Genomic DNA, 20696 nt, shown 5'->3' on the forward strand with positions numbered 1-20696 from the left:
AGTAGAACCTCCTCAGAAACTGAAAAGGAGATAGAACACCTAGAAGACCAATTTCGAGGATTACAGGTAAATAGGCTTTACCAACCCAAGGTAAACCCAACGAGCCTTACCAAGAATTGGTATCCCAGACCTACACCTCCTGACCTCCAGTATGAGGAAAGGGCTACCCAATTCACAGTATCCAGTGGTAAACTCTATGAATAGAACATAGATGGTTTATCCGAACAAGAAATCCTAAACAAGATCCAGCATATAACCATGGTAGCCAATAACTACCTAAATGATGGACTTCAAAATACAGAGGTCGTAGAGCTCATAGTTTTAGGATTCACAGGGAAACTGTTAGATTGGTGGAATAACTGTTTGACAGAAGAATCTAAAGAAGACATCAAACATGTTGTCCAAAAAGATGAGGAAGAGAACCCCATTTTTGATGAACGCATAGGAAAAGGAGTTCCCGACGGAGTCAATACCCCAATCTATACGATTATGAAACACTTCGTAGGTAAACCCAACAACTTTACATCTAGGATTTACGACTAGTTGAGTAACCTTAGATGTAAGAACCTTGGAGAATACCGGTGGTATGAAGATGTGTTCACCACCTGTGTCATGCACAGAAGCGATTGTAACTCTCCATTTTGGAAGGAGAAGTTCATCAATGGCTTACCCACATTATTCAGACAGAAGGTCAAAGAAACTCTTGCTAGCCCTTTAGGTGTCATAGATTATGATAACCTAATCTGAAATGAAAGCATGAAGATGTGTAGAGATCTCAAAATCCAAAGTCAAGCCAACAAGAGCAAAGCCAAGTACGAAATAGGAAATTTCTGTACTCAATATGGCTTACCTTCAATCATCCCCAAAAGAAAATCCAAACACAGAGGAGAAGAACCCTCTGAGAAATCCCATAGGAAGAAAACAGCTTCCAAGTATTATAGGAAACAGAAGTTCAGGACTGATGATTTCTATAAGAAAGGAAAACCCAAATCCACAGGAAAGTTCATACCTAAAACATCAGGAAAAGGTTTTACGTGTGGAAAAAGAGGTCATTACCAGAAAGAGTGTAAAACTAAGGCCAAATCCCTTATTAATACCCTCATTAGTGACCAAACCAGTAAAGAAAAAATCTTCAAACTCTTAGAACTTGACCGCTTAGATAGTGAGTCTTCAAATAGTTCTAATACCGAAGAGAAACACCAGTTGTATAAATCATCTTCTGAACCCTCTAGAGTCTCCTCTAGCTCCTCTCGTGGCATGGATGAAATCCTAGCCTGCATAGATAATTGTTGTAGAAATAAGACTATAAGTGTTCTTTCTAAACAAGAAGAACTGCTTTTAGATCTCATAGAACAGATCGAAGACCCAGTCACCAAAGCTCAAAAACTCAGTGAGTTCCACAAAACCCTAGTTAAGGAAGCCAGTACATCCAAACCTAGGATTCAGGAACCCAAAGTTGATTTGGAGAAAATCTACAATAGGTTTACCAAATCCAAAAAAGAGATAACAGTCCAAGATCTCCAGAAAGAGATTAAGGATACTAAATCAGAAGTGAGAACCCTTAAGCAAGAATTAACCATCCTTAGGGTTGATCACAATCTCATAGACCAGAGAATCAAACGGTTAGAAAACACTTCTCATCAAGGCAATGAGGAAGGCACCTCATTACAAAACCCTTCTAATGAAGAAACAGATGAAACGGTTAACCCTACTGCAGATATGGAACAAGAGCCAACTAAAGCATTCTTGCAAACCATCAGTAGAATTAATTTCCAAAAATGGCACTCCAAAGTCAGGATTGTCATTAGCAGAGATTTTCAATTTGAGGTTGTAGCCTTAATTGATTCAGGCGCTGATCTCAACTGCATTCAAAAAGGAATCATTCCCTCTAAATACTTCCGGAAAACCAAAGAAAGGTTAACTTCCGCAAGTGGAGGAAAAATGCAGATTGAATTCAAAATCCTAAAAGCACATGTTTGCCAAGACAATGTTTGTTTCAAAACCACATTTGTTCTTGTCAAAAACATGACAGACAGGGTCATCTTAGGAAACCCTTTCATGTGTTTATTATACCCTTTTATCACGGATAGTGAAGGAATCACTATCCATCCTTTTGGCCAACCAGTTAGGTTTAGGTTTCTTAGGAGCCTAGAGCCTAAAGACATTAATTGTCTCCAAGAAGTCTCTATCTCCAAGACCCTTAACCTCATAAATGCCAAAATCTCTTCAGAAAATCTAAATCAAGAAAAGAACCTTGATCACTCTGTATCTTCTATCCTCTTCACAAATGATGATTTTTTGAACCTCAATCAGTTTCATAAACCTTCATCATGTCTCATTACATGCACCTAGCATAAAAATATTTGCTCCTTGGCATCTCATGATTTTAACAAAAATGTTTTTAAAAATAACCATTTTGTTAATACATGGCAGGAAGAAAAGCAAATAACTCATTATACTTGTACCACTAGTGAGTGGAAAATGGCTTCTTCAAGCAGGAACAAAGAAAAAGCTCCTATCCAGGGTTTTCCTTATCAAAGGCATGAAGGTGCTTCTTCTGGAACAGAACCCAGGGAAGCAACATCCCTTCAAGAATCTGTTCCGCTTACAATTATATTTTCCAGTGGTAATGTGGCCATCACCTTACAAGAAGTTTTATCTAGGAATTTCCAATTTACAAATGGAGTGTACACAGAACTTCCACCCTCCATCAAAATTATCCTTGATAACCTTCAAAGAGCCTTTACCCAAAGCAACCACCGCCTTTTCCAGAAAACCCTCAGAGCACTAGAAATACACCTAGTAAACCTTGAGGCATAAATTGAAATAAGCCGGATTACTATTAGTCAACTCTTTGGCAAAGAGGAGATCCATTCAATGGATAAAACGACTATCATGGGCACCAATTATGCTAGGTTAAGTCTTAAGACTCAAAACCAGCTAAGAAGTGCTGTTGCCAACTTGCCAACCGACATACAAGTTCGTATCTTGGGAAGCAAGGCTATGTCTGAATCGTGTGACCTATGGTTCAAGCATTTCAGAATATTGGTCACCACCCATTTCCCAGTTTATGGTGAAGACTCAGATGATATTGACAATGCCTTCATCCAGTCAACCTGGGAAGAATACTTTGGAAGCAGCCACAGGGTCTATGAAAAGAAACATCCCTTCCCCGGTCTAATAATCAATTATGAAGATTGGTCCGTTGAAGAAGATCCAAGCTGGCTTTCACAAATGTTTGAATATGGCTTTATCAAGCTCATCAAGCTAACAAGCCTAATCAAATCAACCAGTTTCCCCAGATTATACAACAGGTTGTTTCAAAAATCAAAAGTCCTTTTGTCTCCATCAGATGCTGGAGTACTCTCCCACAATGGGACAGTAGCAATTGGATGATTGTTCAACCTACGCACCATCTCATACTCATCAATGGGTACACCCATAATGGCCCCTGGTATGAAGGAGACTCTTATCTCTCTTATGAAGACCCCTATGCTCTTGCAGATTGTTGGAGAGGTTACTTCAATAATGAGATTATAGATGTCACCAGTGAGCTATGGCAGAATTACCATTTTGTTGGAAATACTGGCAGAATTTCAGTATTCACCACTAGACTGTACTCCACAGCTCTCCATACCGAAAGAATTGATTACATTGAGCCCAGACAGTTAGTAACACAAAAGGCAGATTTTGAACCTATCCTGTACTGTGGGTTTTGTAATCAATATGCCAAGTATCATGAGCATAATTGTGATTACAATTCTCCATGGGGTCCCTTTAATGGATACCCATCCGGCCATGATACTGATTAAAGACTAAGAAGATAGAGCCAAAAGAAAAGAACTCTCCTGCCTCAACGATTAAGTAATTCCAGAACAGCTCTAGGATGCTCCAGAACAGCTCTAGAAGCCTCAGAATAGCTCAAGAACCACCTTTGCAACCCAGTTACTATTCCAGGAACAATACCCGCACTAGCAAAGTTGCCGACAGACTACTATTCACCCACAGTACTAGAACACTGTGCAGAAAAGCAAGGGGACAGAACACTATTCATGAACAGTGACCGTTACTATTCACCAAACAGTATCCCGACAGAATCCTTCAAATCACTGTTTACTTTCAGCTGAAAAGATTTTCACCTGAGAGTAAAAGCAATTCACCCTTCGTGATTCCAATCTCCTGAAAGAATCCAAGGCCTCCTCCAACTATTTAAGGAGCCCTTTGCTTCAGTCTTCAGCAGGTCCAAAAATCTGGAAGGTCCAGTTTTCACACTACCTCAGAAACCTCCCCTCTCTTTACTATTGTAAACAGATGGCTTTCTCAGTTTGTATTCCAGTTTACACTTGTAACGCTATAGTCTTAGCCTTCATAACTGTAACCTGTAGTTTATGCTTCCGCACTGTAACGGCCTCAGTATATATATATATATATATATATAAGTGTAGACCTTATGAGAGAGAGTATGAGGTTCTACTAAGTGGAACATTCTTCATTTAGGCTTCCACCTCAACAGAATTACATTTATGTCAATTTGATTATGTATAATATTAGTTCATTGAATGTGTTTCTGGATTAAATGCACATATTAATTATTGACCTCAACAAAATTACATTTATGTCAATTTAATTATGTATAATATTAGTTCATTGAATATGTTTCTAGATTAAATGCACATATTAATTATTGACCTCCACAAAATTACATTTATGTCAATTTAATTATGCATAATATTTGTTCATTGAATGTGTTCCTAGATTAAATGCACATATTAATTATTTATCTTTTTATATATATAAATAAGAAAGCAAAAATCTAATGTGGGAGACCATGAGGTTCGATCATGTGGCACTTTGTTGCATTATTTTTTTGATCCGAGCCAATGTGCCCACAAGGGTCTCATCAATCATTTTATTCTATAAACTCTTAAGAAACCACAATCTCCATCTATATAAACCCTATCCCATTTCACCATACCTCCACCAACCCAAACCCATCCTTAATTACAAACATATAGCCTTGGCAAGTGTGTCTGAAAATGGCTCCCAAGGCTAGTGCAACCATGGCTTTTCTACTCTCTCTCAACCTTCTCTTTTTCACAATGGTCACTTCAACTAATGTCGCTTGTCCACCACCATTGAAGACTCCAAAGCACACTCCACAACACTCTGAACCCAACCTTCCTACTAATAACCCATCCACTTGCCCCAAGGACACCCTTAAGCTAGGCGTGTGTGCTAACTTGTTGAATGACTTGGTGCACCTTGTTGTGGGAACCCCACCAAAGTCCCCTTGCTGCAGCCTCATCCATGGTCTTGTTGATCTTGAGGCAGCTATTTGTCTTTGCACTGCTATCAAGGCCAATGTTCTAGGCATCAATCTTAATGTTCCCCTCTCATTAAGCTTGCTATTGAATTATTGTGGAAAGAATGTACCAAAAGGCTTCCAATGTGCCAAATAATGCTAAGCTAAATCTCTCATTTTTCTACCTAGTTTCATGTTATCTAATTACTTTCACTACATCCTTTGTTGATAGGGTTTGGTTTGAGCTGATATGTGTGAGAGACCTTGAAAAAAGTGTCCCTCAAAAAAGAGATTCGGGTACCTTTTAGGGAACGTCTCTTTTTGGGTAAGTGGTGTGGAATCACCACTTATTTTTTTATACAAAAAACGTAAGAAAAAATGAATACATGATTGAATTGTTCTCTTCATTGATTGAATAAATATTACATATTTGAAAATTACATAGCTTTGGGTCCTAGTTACAATCTACCAAAAATACATGGCTTACTGTCCTAGTTACATTCTTCCTAAAATAAACAAAGACAAGGCTAGATCTACTTAACCAAAAAACCTAAATCCGGAGGCTAGGTTATGGAATGGGAAGGTGTTAGGCACCCATTCCACCCAGACAAAGTCTGGTCTTCTAGACTCTTATGACCAACATACCATTTTATGCATGTCATGAATGATATGTTGAACATGTGAATTAAAAATTAAATCACATAAATTTATTTATGAATGAAGTCTCTCCTTTGTTTTTAAAAAAAATTCAGATTTGTTTTGATGATTAAAAAAATTTATTTTGATTTGTCAAAATGCCAGATCTGTTTTGTAGTATGTAGAAAAAGTGGTTTTTGGAGATAAAAATTCAGATCTGTGTTGTAATGATAAAAAAAATGATCTTTAATGACAAAAAATCATATCTGTTTTTATATGTTTTAAGAGAATGAAAAAGATTTTTTAAGAAGAGAGTTTCACTCATAATTTAAATTTTTGCAACAAACAAAAAAACAATCATGTTTTATCTTTTTCTTTATTTCAAAAATTTGCATGTTCTATACAATTCAGATCTGTATCTAAGGAAGATACAAATCAGTTTTGATTAAAAAATTCAAATCTACATCTAAGGAAGATTAGATTTGTTTTATTTTGAAGAAAAAATCAAATATGCATCTAAGGAAGATGAGATCCATTTTATTTTGAAGAAAATTTCAGATTTGAATCTAAGGAAGATGAGATTCATTTTATTTTGAAGAAAAATTAAGATCTACATCTAAGGAAGATGTAGATCTATTCTTATTTTAAGAAAAAGAGTTGATTACATGCAGATCTTTAAAACTAAGAAACAGATTATATCAATGAACGTATTTTCATAAACTAAATTAACAAAGTAGAATATGAATATCTAAAACAATTAAACATACATCATCATGATAAGAGAAGCATTAAAACAAAAGGGTTAGAAAGCAACCTCTTGCATGAGCACGCTTCTTCTTGAAAGAATGTTTTAGGGTTCAAAGAAATTTATGCAATTCTCTTTGAAACCTAAAAACCCTAATTTAAACAGCAACACTCAGAGAGGGGAACAGAAAATATGAGCAATTTAAGAGCCTAAAACGTATGCCTCCCAGAGCGTTAAAAAGAGATGCTGAATTATAAGGTTCAGTCTCTATTTATAGAGGTCAGAGCACTCTAAAAAATAGGCACGGACAATTAGAGTGTGAATCCGGACGCATCCTTTTGCAAAAAGATCAAAAAGGGTATGCATTATCGTCACTCGAAGGCCGTTAGGCCAAAGCCCAACAAAGGAAAATTTGGCCCTTTTAGAGTGTCGTTTGACACTCCAAAAGTGCCGAATTGGCCTTTGGATGCCAAACACTCTTTCGTGTTTGGGTGTCGTTTGGACTCCTCTTCTAGGGTTTTTTGACCGATCCTTGTTAATAGATGTGTTTTCATCTTCCATCTATGATTTTTCACCTCTTTTAGGGATAATTTAGGCTATTTAAGAACAATTATCTTATAGATAAATACCCTAAAATAAATCTTGATAAAGTTCATATTATCCACAATTTTATTGTTATTCAATCACCCTTTTTATTCCAATGCATGCATCCTTATTTTAAACACTAATTATCAACCAATCATAGAATTATTTAATTCATTTTAATAGTTTAACCAATTAGAATTAATTTAAACTAATCATGTGTGGTCAACCTTACATAGACGCAATGCATGTTGACCATGCAAACTTGATCATGCGATATCTTTCGATCCAATGGTTCGATTTGGAAACCAGAAACACCGTTGCGACCGTTAGAATCTCAATATCATTTTTATAGTATGCAATGAATGAATTAATGCATGTAATGCAAAGAAAAGTTGATGCATGTAATGCAAGAACAAATTGATGCATGTAATGCAATCATGATTTTTGAGGTACATGGATGGTCATTCAAATCATTTTCCTTCATTAAATCATGGGTGCGAAATTGAGTGCCTACAGAATGCCCCTCATTGACAGAACTTGAAAAGCGAATGTCAATATAAAACAAAGACACTGATTTTAGCAACCATGATTTAATTGAGGTTGAATTTTCAAAGATTACCTAGCCCTCGAACCTAAAATCTTGGAACATAGAACTAGCCTTATCTTTTGACAAAAAAATGGAAATACCGGACTTAGCTAGTAGTTGATGATTCTAGAAATTATTCTTGACAAGTGGGGTGACCAAGAAACTTTCAATTCTGATCTTTGAAAATGGAGTTGTCTGGGATGGCAATCAAAGGTCCTCTTCTACTTTAATCTAGAGTTTGTTGGAATGACGATCAGAGGTCTTCTTCTACTTTGATCTGGAATGGAAATGTCGATCAAACGTCTTTTTCTACTTCGATCAAGAGTTGTTGGAATGAAGATCAAAGGTCTTCTTCTACTTTGATCTGGAGTTGTTGGAGTTATGATCAAAGGTCTTCTTCTACTTTGATATGAATTTGTTGAAATCACGATCAAAGGTCTTCTTCTACATTGGTCTGGATTTGTTGAAATGATGATCAAAGGTCTTCTTCTACTCTGGCCTGGAATTGCTGGAATGACGATTAAATGTCTTCTTCTACTTCGATTTAGAATTGCTGAAAGGGTGATTAAAGGTCTTCTTCTACTTCGATTTGGAATTGTTGAAATGGTGATTAAAGGTCTTCTTCTACTCTGATCTGGAATTATTGGAATGATGATCAAAGGTCTTCTTCTCCTTTGATCTGGAATTACTGGAATGATGATCAAAGGTCTTCTTTTACTTTGATCTGGAATTGTTGGAATGACGATTAATGGTCTTCTTGTACTTTGATATGGAATTGCTAGAATGACGATCAAAGGTCTTCTTCTACTCTAATCTGTAATTATTGGAGTGACGATCAAAGGTCTTCTTCTATTTTGATCTGGATTTGTTGAAATGGCGATCAAAGGTCTTCTTCTATTTTGATCTGGAATTGTTGGAATGATAATCAAAGGTCTTCTTCTACTTCGATCTGGATTTATTGAAATGGCAATCAAAGGTCTTCTTCTACTCTGATTTGGAATTGTTGGAATGACGATCAAAGGTCTTCTTCTACTTTGATCTGGAGTTATACTGTCGATATCTAGAATTGTTGGAATGATGATCAAAGGTCTTATACTTTGATCTGGAATTGTTGGAATGGCGATCAAAGGTCTTCTTCTACTTTGATCTGGATTTGTTGAAATGGCGATCAAAGGTTTTCTTTTACTCTGATCTGGAATTGTTGGAATGATGATTAAAGGTCTTCTTCTACTACTTTGATCTGGATTTATTGAAATGGCAATCAAAGGTCTTCTTCTACTCTGATCTGGAATTGTTGGAATGACGATCAAAGGTCTTCTTCTACTTTGATCTGGAGTTATAATGTCGATCAAAGGTCTTCTTCTGCTCTGATCTGGAATTGTTGAAATGTCGATCAAAGGTCTTCTTCTACTCTGATCTGAAATTGTTGGAATGATGATCAAAGGTCTTCTTCTACTTTGATCTGGAATTGTTGGAATGAAGATCAAAGGTCTTCTTCTACTTTGATTTGGATTTGGAATTGTTGCCTGCAAAAAGTCAAAATTTAGAATTAGACTTTAACTGATAGGTGCTTCGTGGTCCCACTATTTCTGATATGTGTGATTTTCATTTGCTCATTCTTGATTTGAACTTTATCAAGAAAAATTTAATTGACAAAAGATTTTTCTTTTGAGAAACATTTGATTGTTTCAAATTTTGAGACTTAGGAACCTGGAAACTTTTTCTTGAAATTAGGAACTTAAGATCTGAAATTTTGAGCCTTAAAATTTTGAAAATTAAGGTTTGGAATTTTGATCATGAAATCCAAGCTTTGAACTTTTTTCTTTTTGAAAACTAAAGATTTAAGTTTAAAATTTGGGCATTGAGAATGTGAGATTGAAAATTTGGTAATGAAAATTTGGATTTTGAAAGATACTTGAAAACTTTGAAAAAGATTTTTTTTTTTCTTTTTTTGGGTTGGTTGAGTCAACTCAATTTGACTGAGTTGACTCAACTTTGGCTAAGTTTAAGTGTGTGGGGGCCGAAATTCCCCCCCCCCCCCCCCCCCCTTCGAGCACTTCCTTGTCTCTCTCTTTTCTTTTTTGCTTCATCTTCATCAACTTTTCTTCCTCCATTGGCACTATTCACCTCCTTCTTCCTCTTTATTTTTCTTCTTCATCTCACCATTTCTTCTCACAAAAAACACTTTTCTAAGCTTCTCCACCTTCCCTTATCCATCTCCATCAATATTTCTTTAGATTTTTGTATTTTGAGCATTTTCATCACACAGCCATTTTTGGTGAAACCCATTTTCTTTGCATCAAAATGGCTTCTTCCTCCAAGGGATCTTCTTTTCTTGCTTTTCATGGTAAGAAATATGATCCAACATTTGAGTGGCATGATGATGATGGGCTTCTTCAAGACCCTAGGACCCATGCTCCATATTGTCACTTAGACACTAAGGTGAGTTTTTCTTTGGTTTCTTTGCTTGGAAAAATGTTGTTGCATGTTTTATTGAAAGTCTCTTGGTTAGATATTGTCATTGTTGAAATTTTGGGGCATTGTGTGATTGATCATGTTTGAAAATGTTGGCTTTAGAGCATTCTTGAAGTGTTGCTTTTTCTTTGATCATGGTACAACTTGGACAATGTTGGTAGCTTTTGGAATTTTGACAATGTAGATAAATTGTGATGTTGTTGGATGAATTTGGTTTGGATTTTGGGAGTATTGGCATGGTGAAAAATTTGGGTTAGGTTTATATGAAAAACTTTTGTGGGTATGTGCGTGGATATATTTGTGGAGATGGGCAATTTTGTGGGTATGAAATTTTGACTTGTGGAAATATTTTGTTGGGTATGTGATGTTGATTCTTGGAGAATTTGTGTGGTTATGATTTTGGCTATACGAGAAATTATTTGTGCATGTACTTGTGGGAATTTTTATCTTGGTCATGTAGGAATTTTTCTTTTTGCATGGCTATGGAAAAATTTGGTAATTGTGTATAGATATGTGAAAAAATTTGATTGTGGTGAAATTTTGGTGGGGCATTGATCTTTTGTGGTGGTGGGGCATTGGTTGTGAGAATATTTTTTTGTATGGATTTTTTGGTCACGTGGGTTTTAGTTATGGAAATTGATAAGCTAAACTTTTATGTTGCAGAGTCTCAAGAGTTGAGGCAATCTCCAAATGTTGAAAAGTGCATGGGCACCATTGTCTCCTTGCATCAAAAACATCATCAATGAAGTAGGCTTTGGTACTTTCTTCGAAGTTTTATTAAATCATGAGACACATGAGTACAAAGATCTTCAGGTTCTTCTCGCCTTGGCAGTGCGCTTTTGGGACACTACCTGTACCTTCCATTTTCCAGGCATTGGGGAGGTAATGTTGACACCTTATGACTTCTCTGTTATCATCAATCTAAGATTGGGTGGTAAAAGAATTCTTGTCAATGATTCCTTTACTTCAACTGAGCTCAAGAAACTTCTAGGTGTAGTGCCTTCTAGAATGAGGAGTAACAACATCCCTTTGTCTTGGCTATGCGAGAATATTCCCCAATGTGAGACTGTGGCAAAGGGTGCCCGCATGTTCATGCTTCCTTTTATTAGGACCTTTCTGTGTTCGGATTTAGGCAGTATTGTGAGTCTGCACTACTTGGGGAGCTTGAGAAAAATTGAACAAATCCGGAATTATGACTGGGGTGGCATGGCCTATGCTACTCTGATGCATTTAATGATGGTGGTATAACGATCAAAGGTTGATTTTAAATATAGTTTGCTTGAATGTTGGGTTTACTTTTTACTTATCTCATACTTGGTATTACATTTTGTTCATTTACTGTAATCATGTTTCAATTTGCTTTGATTTGCATGTTTTAGCTAGCTTCTGTCTTTACAAATTGATTTCTTCAGCCAATTCTCCCTTCTACTTATTTCACATCCTCACCGCTAGCTATATATAATAGTAGAAATTGAGAGAAAGTTGATTCCTACAATTAAGGAGGTGCTACCATGTAGGATAATTGCCTATCTAAAATTCAGCCACGTTTAAGTTAAAAAACGATACATTATATTGAAATGGTGATCAAAGGTTTTCTTCTACTCTGATCTGGAATTGTTGGAATGATGATCAAAGGTCTTCTTCTACTCTGATCTGGAATTGTTGGAATGATGATCAAAGGTCTTCTTCTACTTCTATTTGGATTTATTGAAATGGCGATCAAAGGTCTTCTTCTACTCTAATCTGGAATTGTTGGAATGACGATCAAAGGTCTTCTTCAACTTTGATCTAGAGTTATAATGTCGATCAAAGGTCTTTTTCTACTCTGATCTGGAATTGATGAAATGGCAATCAAAGGTCTTAAACTACTCTGATCTGATAACCACAAAAAAAAAAAAATATATATATATATATATATATCATTCCCACTCTTTAAAAAAAGACTCATTAATGGGAGAAAATATTAAACACTCATCAAACTGATCAAATAAAAGAAAAGAAAAAAAATAAGATAATGATACGGAAAGGATAGTGATAATAAAGTAAGGAAAAAAAATATAAACAAAATACCGGGAAAAAAAAAATACACTCATTTTAGACCAAAAGTAAAAAACCACGAACTATTTTGACCCCAACAACACCGTTCTATTACTGTGAAGAATCCCTCAATCTCTACCTTTGGTGGCATTATCGTGGTAGGAAATATTCTCCAGTGACTCACTAATTGGAGTAGTTGATTGAGTTAGTGGCTTAGTGCTTAGTGTTGATTGAGTCAATGATTGGTAGAGAAGTTAGTTAAGAAGTTAGTTAGGATGACAACTGTGTACAGTAGTTAGGATGGCAGTTATGAATGAGCTAATGATTGTAATTAACTGAATTGTATATTAGAGAGCAGATGTGAGAATTTGAGGGATAATCAGAAATAATACAAGAACATTCTTTGTTTCTTTTCTCCCTAATCTCTCAAAATTTTCTATTCCCTATTCTAATTCCTTAGGAGGCTAGTTCCCTCGAAGAACTACTGAATAAACTCACCACCATTAAGGTGATTCCTATCACTCACTCCCAAGGGCTTCTTTGTCGAAAAGTCCATTTCAACTGAGTCTTCCCATAACTTGCTTGACTATAGTGTTGCAATGCTGAAACCATTATGAACCAATTGGTTTTGAATTTAAATAATTTAAGAGCTACCTTAAAAAAACCTGAATTTGTTGATGTAGTCAGAGTGAAAGATTTCAAACGTATTGGTTTGTAATGCATATTCATGATAAATTGGTAGGTGGTGCTTTGATGGGATAAGGAAATGGTAATTATAAGGGTGTGTTTGGATACCCCACTTATTTTGCTAAAACTAAAAACTTATTGTTAAAAGTAAAAGTTAATTGAAATAGTACAGTGGGGTCTATGAATAGTATCAAAAAGTGCAATGGGACCCATGAATAGTAGTAAAAATAAACTAAATAGTAAAATAATTTTAAGTTTCCAGCCCTATCCAAATGCACGCTAACTGTACGCGGCTAATCCTCATTCCAAATTTGAATCGGACTTGTACGTGGGTAATCCCCATTTTGAATTCAAGTGCAGATGGGTGGGTTAATGGCATTGGGAGTGGAGGTGGGTTTGAAAGATTGAATAGGGGAAGTTTTTATTTATTTATTTATGAATTTGATTCTTGTACTACGTGCCTATGTGGGTTTATAACATTTTCACTTTTTCTTTCTTCACAATTTTTGTTTTGTCAAGGGAAACCGGGTATTAAAAAAAAAAAAAAAAAAAAAAAGAAAAAATTAAATCTGCAAAAACATAAAAACAAAAAATTTGCAAAGTCCCACACACACCATGGTTAAATCTAGAATTAGGCTACATAATAAAAAGTAGATCATATTATCATAAATATTAAATATAATACCAGTAAAAGAAATTAAAGTATTACCTCCACGGTATAAAAGAGAAAAGTTGTGAATTTTGTCATGATTAGTTTTTAATGATGGAATACCTGCTTGTAAACAATTCATCACGTTTAGAGTTGGAATGTCTGAAAATTAATTCAAAATACACAACCCATCGAGATATATCATGCATAAAGTAAGGATGAATAATACTAATAAGATGGTATAATAGTGAAACTCATTCTTTAAATCAACATAAAGTATAAACACTCATTACCATGTGGTGTGTATAAAATACTTTCTTGAATGGTTCTGATTCACGGATACTGTTTCCTCCGATTCTTTTGAAACCATTTTTTAAAATATTAGATATAGTATATAAAAACAAAAGGAGATTAATAATTGGAAACAAACCCATGTGGTGGTTTTTGTTTACTGAATAGGTTGTAGGCAACTTTGGGTATGAGTATTGTTGCGAAACCATTGATGCTGTGCTTGTAACTGCAATTAAGGGAAGTCTTGGCTTTTTCCTCAATCTTTTTCACATGAGCAAATATGAATGATAGGTGTCGTCAATCAAACTCAATGATTTTTTTTTTTTCTTTTTTTGTGGTATGGCCAAAATTAAACATGGTGGGAAAAAAAAAATAGTAGAATAAATCCTAAGAAATCTCATTCAACGGTTTTGTTACTTATTGTTAGTTAAAAGGGAAAAAATTGTCAAATGCCCTTTTCGGGCAAAAATAGCAGCTCTTTGCCCCATTTTCCAAACTAATTAGGGAAATATCCATCTTTTGAAACTCGATTTGTGATAAATCGAGTTAGACCCTATAGAGGCGTTTTTCAGGAGCTTATAGTGACGTTTTAAGGACCTATAGTGGCGTTTTGTAACTCGACCTCTATGAAATCGAGTTATAGGTAAAAAAAAAAAAAAATTGCTTGTAACTCGATTTCATGGAGGTTGAGTTACAAAACGCCACTATAGATTCTTAAAACGTCACTATAGATCCTAAAAAACGCCGCTATAGGGCTCCATATTTTTTTTTTTTTTTAACTCGATTTATCTCAAATCGAGTTACAAAAGAAGAACATTTACCTAATTAGTTTAGAAAATGGAGCAAAACACTGCTTAGTTTGGGAGAAAAGGGCATTTGCCCATTTTCTCCTAGTTAAAAGGGAAAAAGATTGTGTGCATCCAAAAAATAAACTAAACCCTTCAGCAACAAAATTTGAAGATTTCCGCCCTAGATAGATAACCGAAGTACCCAAAAAAAATTAAAGCTAGAAATTTTGAAAGCACAAATTCAAAGAAATTTCAATAAATAAAAAATTATACCTCATCTTACTATTTCTGCTCAAACTTGGTTGCTTCAAAGGCTTTGCCTTTCCACCTTAAAAAAAATTAAATAAATAAAAAACCTTTAATTTTTAATTAATTGCGCAGAGTGTAATCAAGATAAAAGATGACCAATCTAGGGGAAAAAAAAGTACTTTGTTGTAGAAAGGTCCTAGAGGCTGGAGCGTAATCAAAATTGAAGACGAACAATCTTGGAAGCACTGGGAACGTCCTATTAATATTATCTGCATAGCCTTTGCCATCACATTCTCAAACCTCCCATTTCCTTTTCTTTATTTTGCAATTTAGGGTTTCAACTTTATTTATTTATTTTTGAATAAAAGGTAGAACTTTATTACAAAGAAGTATGACAAGCTTAGAACTGCAAAGTACAAGCAGTATCTAGGCTAAGTTTATGTTGAAAATATTTTAGTGAATAAACAAGTTTTTGATACAATAGATAATAACTCAAATAATTTGCATGAACATAAAATAAAATAAAAGTTTAAAATAATCTCACAATGCTATAGAATTACGCTACAAAAGCGTTGTTCTTAAGGGTTGATCCGTACCACCATGAACAAAACATAGTATACCTGCTTTTATTATTTAAACAACCTCCCAAAATTAGACTATAGCGTCAATTTTCGTGATGGACGATGCATTTCCACTCACAGAAATTCAAGAACAACCTTCAAATATTGCCTTTTTATAAAACAAATGAAATTGTAGAAAAATATGTGGGAGAGAAAGAACATAGAGATTGTGTATTCGGAAATATAAAATAATCAAAAACTTAAATTGTGTTGTGATATGGTATTATATAGGCTATTCATGACAATAATGGTCTATAGTTATTTTTTTATTTTTTATTTTTTATTTTTTGAGAAGGTGGTTTATAGTTATTGGTTACTAGTAACCCATGAAAGTCTAATAACTAGTTTACCCATTATTGTTCAATGGCTATTTTTCTCATAATTGTTCAACGGCTATTTTATTCTTTATTACTCAATAACTAGAAAATATATAATAATAAAAAAGTTTGAAACACACACCCACACCAGCAGTTTACAAAGAATTGATGCACTTAGAAGACCAAGTTTACTCCTTTCTTTCATTTCTTTCAACCAATTTGCAAAGAAAGCTTTACGTTATTGGAATGTCACAATTGAACCACAAATAAACTCTTCATTTCAAAAAGATCAGCCACCTTCCTCATCAACGACAAAATAATATGGAAGTATTTACATTTGCTAACAGAATGAATTATACAACATAAGAAACAAAGCATTATAATTATCCTAAGTTCCAGCTGGATATAGACATATAGCTTTGACAAAATAGGGAAAATTACATATTACCATCTTAAACTATACATCAGATTACACTTTACACCCTAAACTATTCGAATGCACATTTGGCACCATAAACTATCACATTTGTCACACTTTGCACCCCAATGTTAGTTTTACCATTAAGTTAGACGGAAATTAATAGCATGTGACTGGCATGTGATTTTTGTTTGGTTGGCACATAGTTTAAAGACAAAAATACCCTCTTCACAGAAAATTAAAAGTTTAAAGCAAAACACTCTCACATGTGTAGCATGACTAGCATCTCCTTCTCCCCCAAATCAAAATCTGTCTAACCCTAAAAATCCCCAACAGCTCTCACGCAGTTTTGACACCAAAGATTCATGACTATCCGTGGACTGTGACTACAAATTAAATAATAAGTCTTTGGAATTTGATATGTAAGATGGATTATTGTCTTTGGCTAACAGAGAAGAAAATAAATTTAATAATAAGTCCTTGGAATTTGATATATATGATGGATTATTGTCTTTTGCTAACGGAGAAGAAAATATTCTATCATTAGATTTCATGATGGATTTCAATATGGGAGTGCTTTGCTTCTATAAACTTCTCGTAAGCTCTTACCTTTCAAACTCATCATGTGTCTTCGGATGCAGCAATAACTATGATAATGGATTATCGCCCTCTTCAAAAAAATATTTAATATTCTCCAATAGATGTTTAGCAAGATTTGGGGAGAGAAGCAACTGAACATGAAAGCTGCTGGCCTAGAAAGAGGGAAGAGCTGTTGGCCGAGAGAGAGGGGAAGGTCTGTAAGCCATGCATGAGAGTTGTTGGGGATTTAGGGTTAGATTTTGATTTGGGGGAGGAGGAGATGTTACTCACGTGAGAGAGAGCTTTTATTTTAATTGTTTGTGAAGATGGTATTTTTGTCTTTAATCTATGGGCCACCTAAACAAAAATCACACATGCAAGTCATATGTTATCAATTTCTGTTTAACTTAACAGTAAAATTAACATTGTGGTGCAAAGTGTAACAGATGTGATAATTTATGGTACAAAATGTGCATTTGAATAGTTTAGAGTGCAAAGTGTAATCTGGTGTATAGTTTAGGATGGTAAAGTGTAATTTTTTCCACAAAATATCTAGTGCAAATGGAGATTAAATGAACTTTTTTTTTTTTTCCAGAGGGAGAGAGATTAAATGAACTATAGGGAAATAAATATTCTTATTAGTTAAACAATAAAATACTTTGTAGCATGGGGAGGCCTTATGGTTTCCATGCCAATAGAAATATACAACATCTTTTGTCTCCAATTCTGGAAGATGGGTTTCCCTTTTTTTTCTTTTTTCTTAAATAAATTCCAAGATATTTAAATCAAATTTTATTAGCCTAAAAAAATCATGATATATATATATATATATATATATATTAAGCATGATAAAAGATGACAAAACTATTTTAAATTAATGGAACAGTCCCAGACTCCCATTTCAACTCTTTCTAAAGAAGAAACCTCAAGTTCTTCTCAGGATTTCGTCCCTATTCAATCAAACCCACAACATATAATACATACACCAATTAATTCTTGAGAGAAGTAAAAAAAATAAAAATGCATGCACTAAATTAAAGAACTCATTTGTCGTCTATCCGATCATGGAACTCTCCCCATAAAATTCTGAATGTTCTCAGTTTTCACATATACATCCTATAAAAATGCGAATCTTTTTTTGATAATCTTCTTTTCTTTTTTTCTTTTTTTTTTTCTTTTTTTCTTTTTATAAAATGCGAATCTAGATCAAATGTAATATAGATAAACTTTTTTTTTTTTTTTTTTTTTTTTGAGAATCATATAGATAAAGTGATATACACAAAATATATCATCTAGCTTTTTTCTTTTGTTGAATATTATATCTTGTTCGTAAAAATGATATAAATTAAAGTGATAAACACTAAAATATCACCTTTTTTTAGAATAAAAAATATAACCTAGTTGAATTTTCTACCTTTTTGATAAACACAAAAGTGACAGTGATAATAAAAAATTAGTATAATTTGGTACAGCAACTTGACGGAACCATGACTTCTAAACCTAACTATAATTTGGGTGTAACACACTTCTAAACACAACTTTTATTATATAGTATATCATTTGGGATAAATTATGTTTTAAACTTTATAATTCATATTTAGATAATTTCAAATTATATTATAAAATTTATGAATGCTACAAATTTTTATTTGTTTCAAATCGAATTCTGAACTTTTATTTTTCTCTTTTCTATATTGAAAGAAAGACAGAGAATATTATTATTATTATTATTATGAAAAAGATAGAAAGTTCTACTATTGTTGACCCATTTCTCACATGAACCCAGCTAGATCAAACATAAACCTGATTGAACCGACCGCCAGGTGTGACTACCATATCTATATGATTAGAAAATAAACCAGCATGTACATTTGGAGCATTTCACTTTGTCAGCTACAATTACTCTATATAGGCCAAAATACATTTTAAGGAGTAAAAAGGGTCATTTAAAACATTAGAAACAAAACAACAACGACCAAAAAAAAAAAAAAACTCAACATGTAAATTTTATGGGCCGATCCTATATGTTTGTATTGCATATATTATTTGGACGCTAAGGAATGGTTTTTATTTATATTTTTTTAAGTGTGGCATTAGTGGATCTAAGGCCATTCAAGCAATTTTTCATTATATTCTCTCTTTGATTCCCCTATTCCTAATAAAAGTGTTCCTAATCTTGATTAGAGTTGTTTCATGGTAAAGCCTCTTGTTTCCAGGATCAAACGCAATGTTGGTGCAGCTTGAAAAGCAAGTAAATCTTGTGCTGCGATTATAGCAAGGAGGCCAAAGGTGATGCCCTGAAAGCTTTTGCAATTCATTTAGCTGTGGAAAGGGGCCATTGATACATGATTGTATCTCATGTGGCGATTATTGAATGCGACTCCCAATTAGTGATGCTTAGCTTCATTAATCCTTTCAAGAAGGCTGATTGGGAACTAATGCAATTAGAGGAAGTTGGTAATATATACCATATTTTTCCACCCTTCCTTTGCTAAATGCTGGCTTTTAACTGTGTTGGCGACCAATCTTTGATTCCTTCAGCATTTCCTCTAAACCTCTGTTTACTTGGGATGAATCGGGAGAGGATGAAAAATAGGGAAAGAAAAATGTAACTTTACATTGTTTAATTAGAGTGAAAAGGGAGATGAAAGAAAATAAGAAGGATAGAGTTTTACACCTGGACTCACCTGTTTCTTTTCTTTTCTGTTTTTTGAGAGAAAAAAAATAGCAATGAGAAGAATAGTACAAAATTAACTCTATATTTTCATGTGTATAATTTTAATCAAGGATATAATAGTAATTTGATTTTTATCCTTCTACTTTTTTATCCTTTCCATCAAACCTAATAAAAAACACAAATATTTTATATCCTCCAACTTCTCTATTTTTGGGACATTTTATTTTTCCCACTTTTTCATCATTCTAACCAAATAGGGCACAAGAGAGGAGCATAAACTTGGTTGCTAAATTTTGTGGAGTCTCTATTTTACGAGTAATTCTTAAGTACTATCGAAGTATAGAAAATGGTGTTTCCTCCTCTCATATTTATGATGGGATCCACTCATTAAATTCTTGGTAAGGTCTACCATGAATGTGAGAGGAGGAAACATCATTTCTCCATACTCTGAGAGTATCTAAGAATTTTCCCTCTTTTACCGTATATTTCCCATTCACATCTTTCCACAGTACAGCGAGTTTGCCGTCACACTAGCAATTTTGATCAAAAATAAAATACGTAATCACATCCCAATTAAAGCTTTAGAATTGGAAATCTAATCAAATAAGAAGCGAATACCTATCTTTTCTTTTTTGCTACAGGAACAAGGTACCTAATTAGTTAATGGAAAATCTACTGCGTAGACACATACATTATTGCTATATTTAGCAAATGAAGCTTGATACTGTCGTGTTATCTTTAATTCAAAATTGAAACTCTTAAATGGCTTTGATTAAAGGGAGCTGTTTCTTAAAAATTACCTGCCAAAGCTTTTTCCTATATTTTTCAGCAGCCACTTCCTCGGCTATAACAACACAACCTTTTCATCATTATTCTCTATAACTTATACTGTTATACAAACTTAAACTCCCAATCAGCCTATCATGATACAATTTGAGGCTTAAGATGATAAATTTAAGTGAATTTTTTTATATATTTAAATATAAATTAAATAATACAATTTGATGCAAAATGATTGTATGTAGGTTTTGCTAACAACTCTTTTTTAATTGGTG

The 20696-nt window shown here is 34.0% G+C and overlaps 1 protein-coding gene across 1 annotated transcript; it reads left to right on the forward strand.

Moving 5' to 3' along the window:
• Positions 1 to 5036: 5036 nt before the first annotated feature.
• Positions 5037 to 5459, forward strand: LOC126728136 (14 kDa proline-rich protein DC2.15-like). Its single transcript, XM_050434005.1, has one exon. It carries the CDS (start codon positions 5037 to 5039, stop codon positions 5457 to 5459), a length of 423 nt encoding a protein of 140 aa, XP_050289962.1.
• The last annotated feature ends 15237 nt before the right edge of the window (positions 5460 to 20696 follow it).

Source organism: Quercus robur, chromosome 5 (assembly GCF_932294415.1).
Source record: "Quercus robur chromosome 5, dhQueRobu3.1, whole genome shotgun sequence".
NCBI classification, from domain to species: domain Eukaryota; kingdom Viridiplantae; phylum Streptophyta; class Magnoliopsida; order Fagales; family Fagaceae; genus Quercus; species Quercus robur.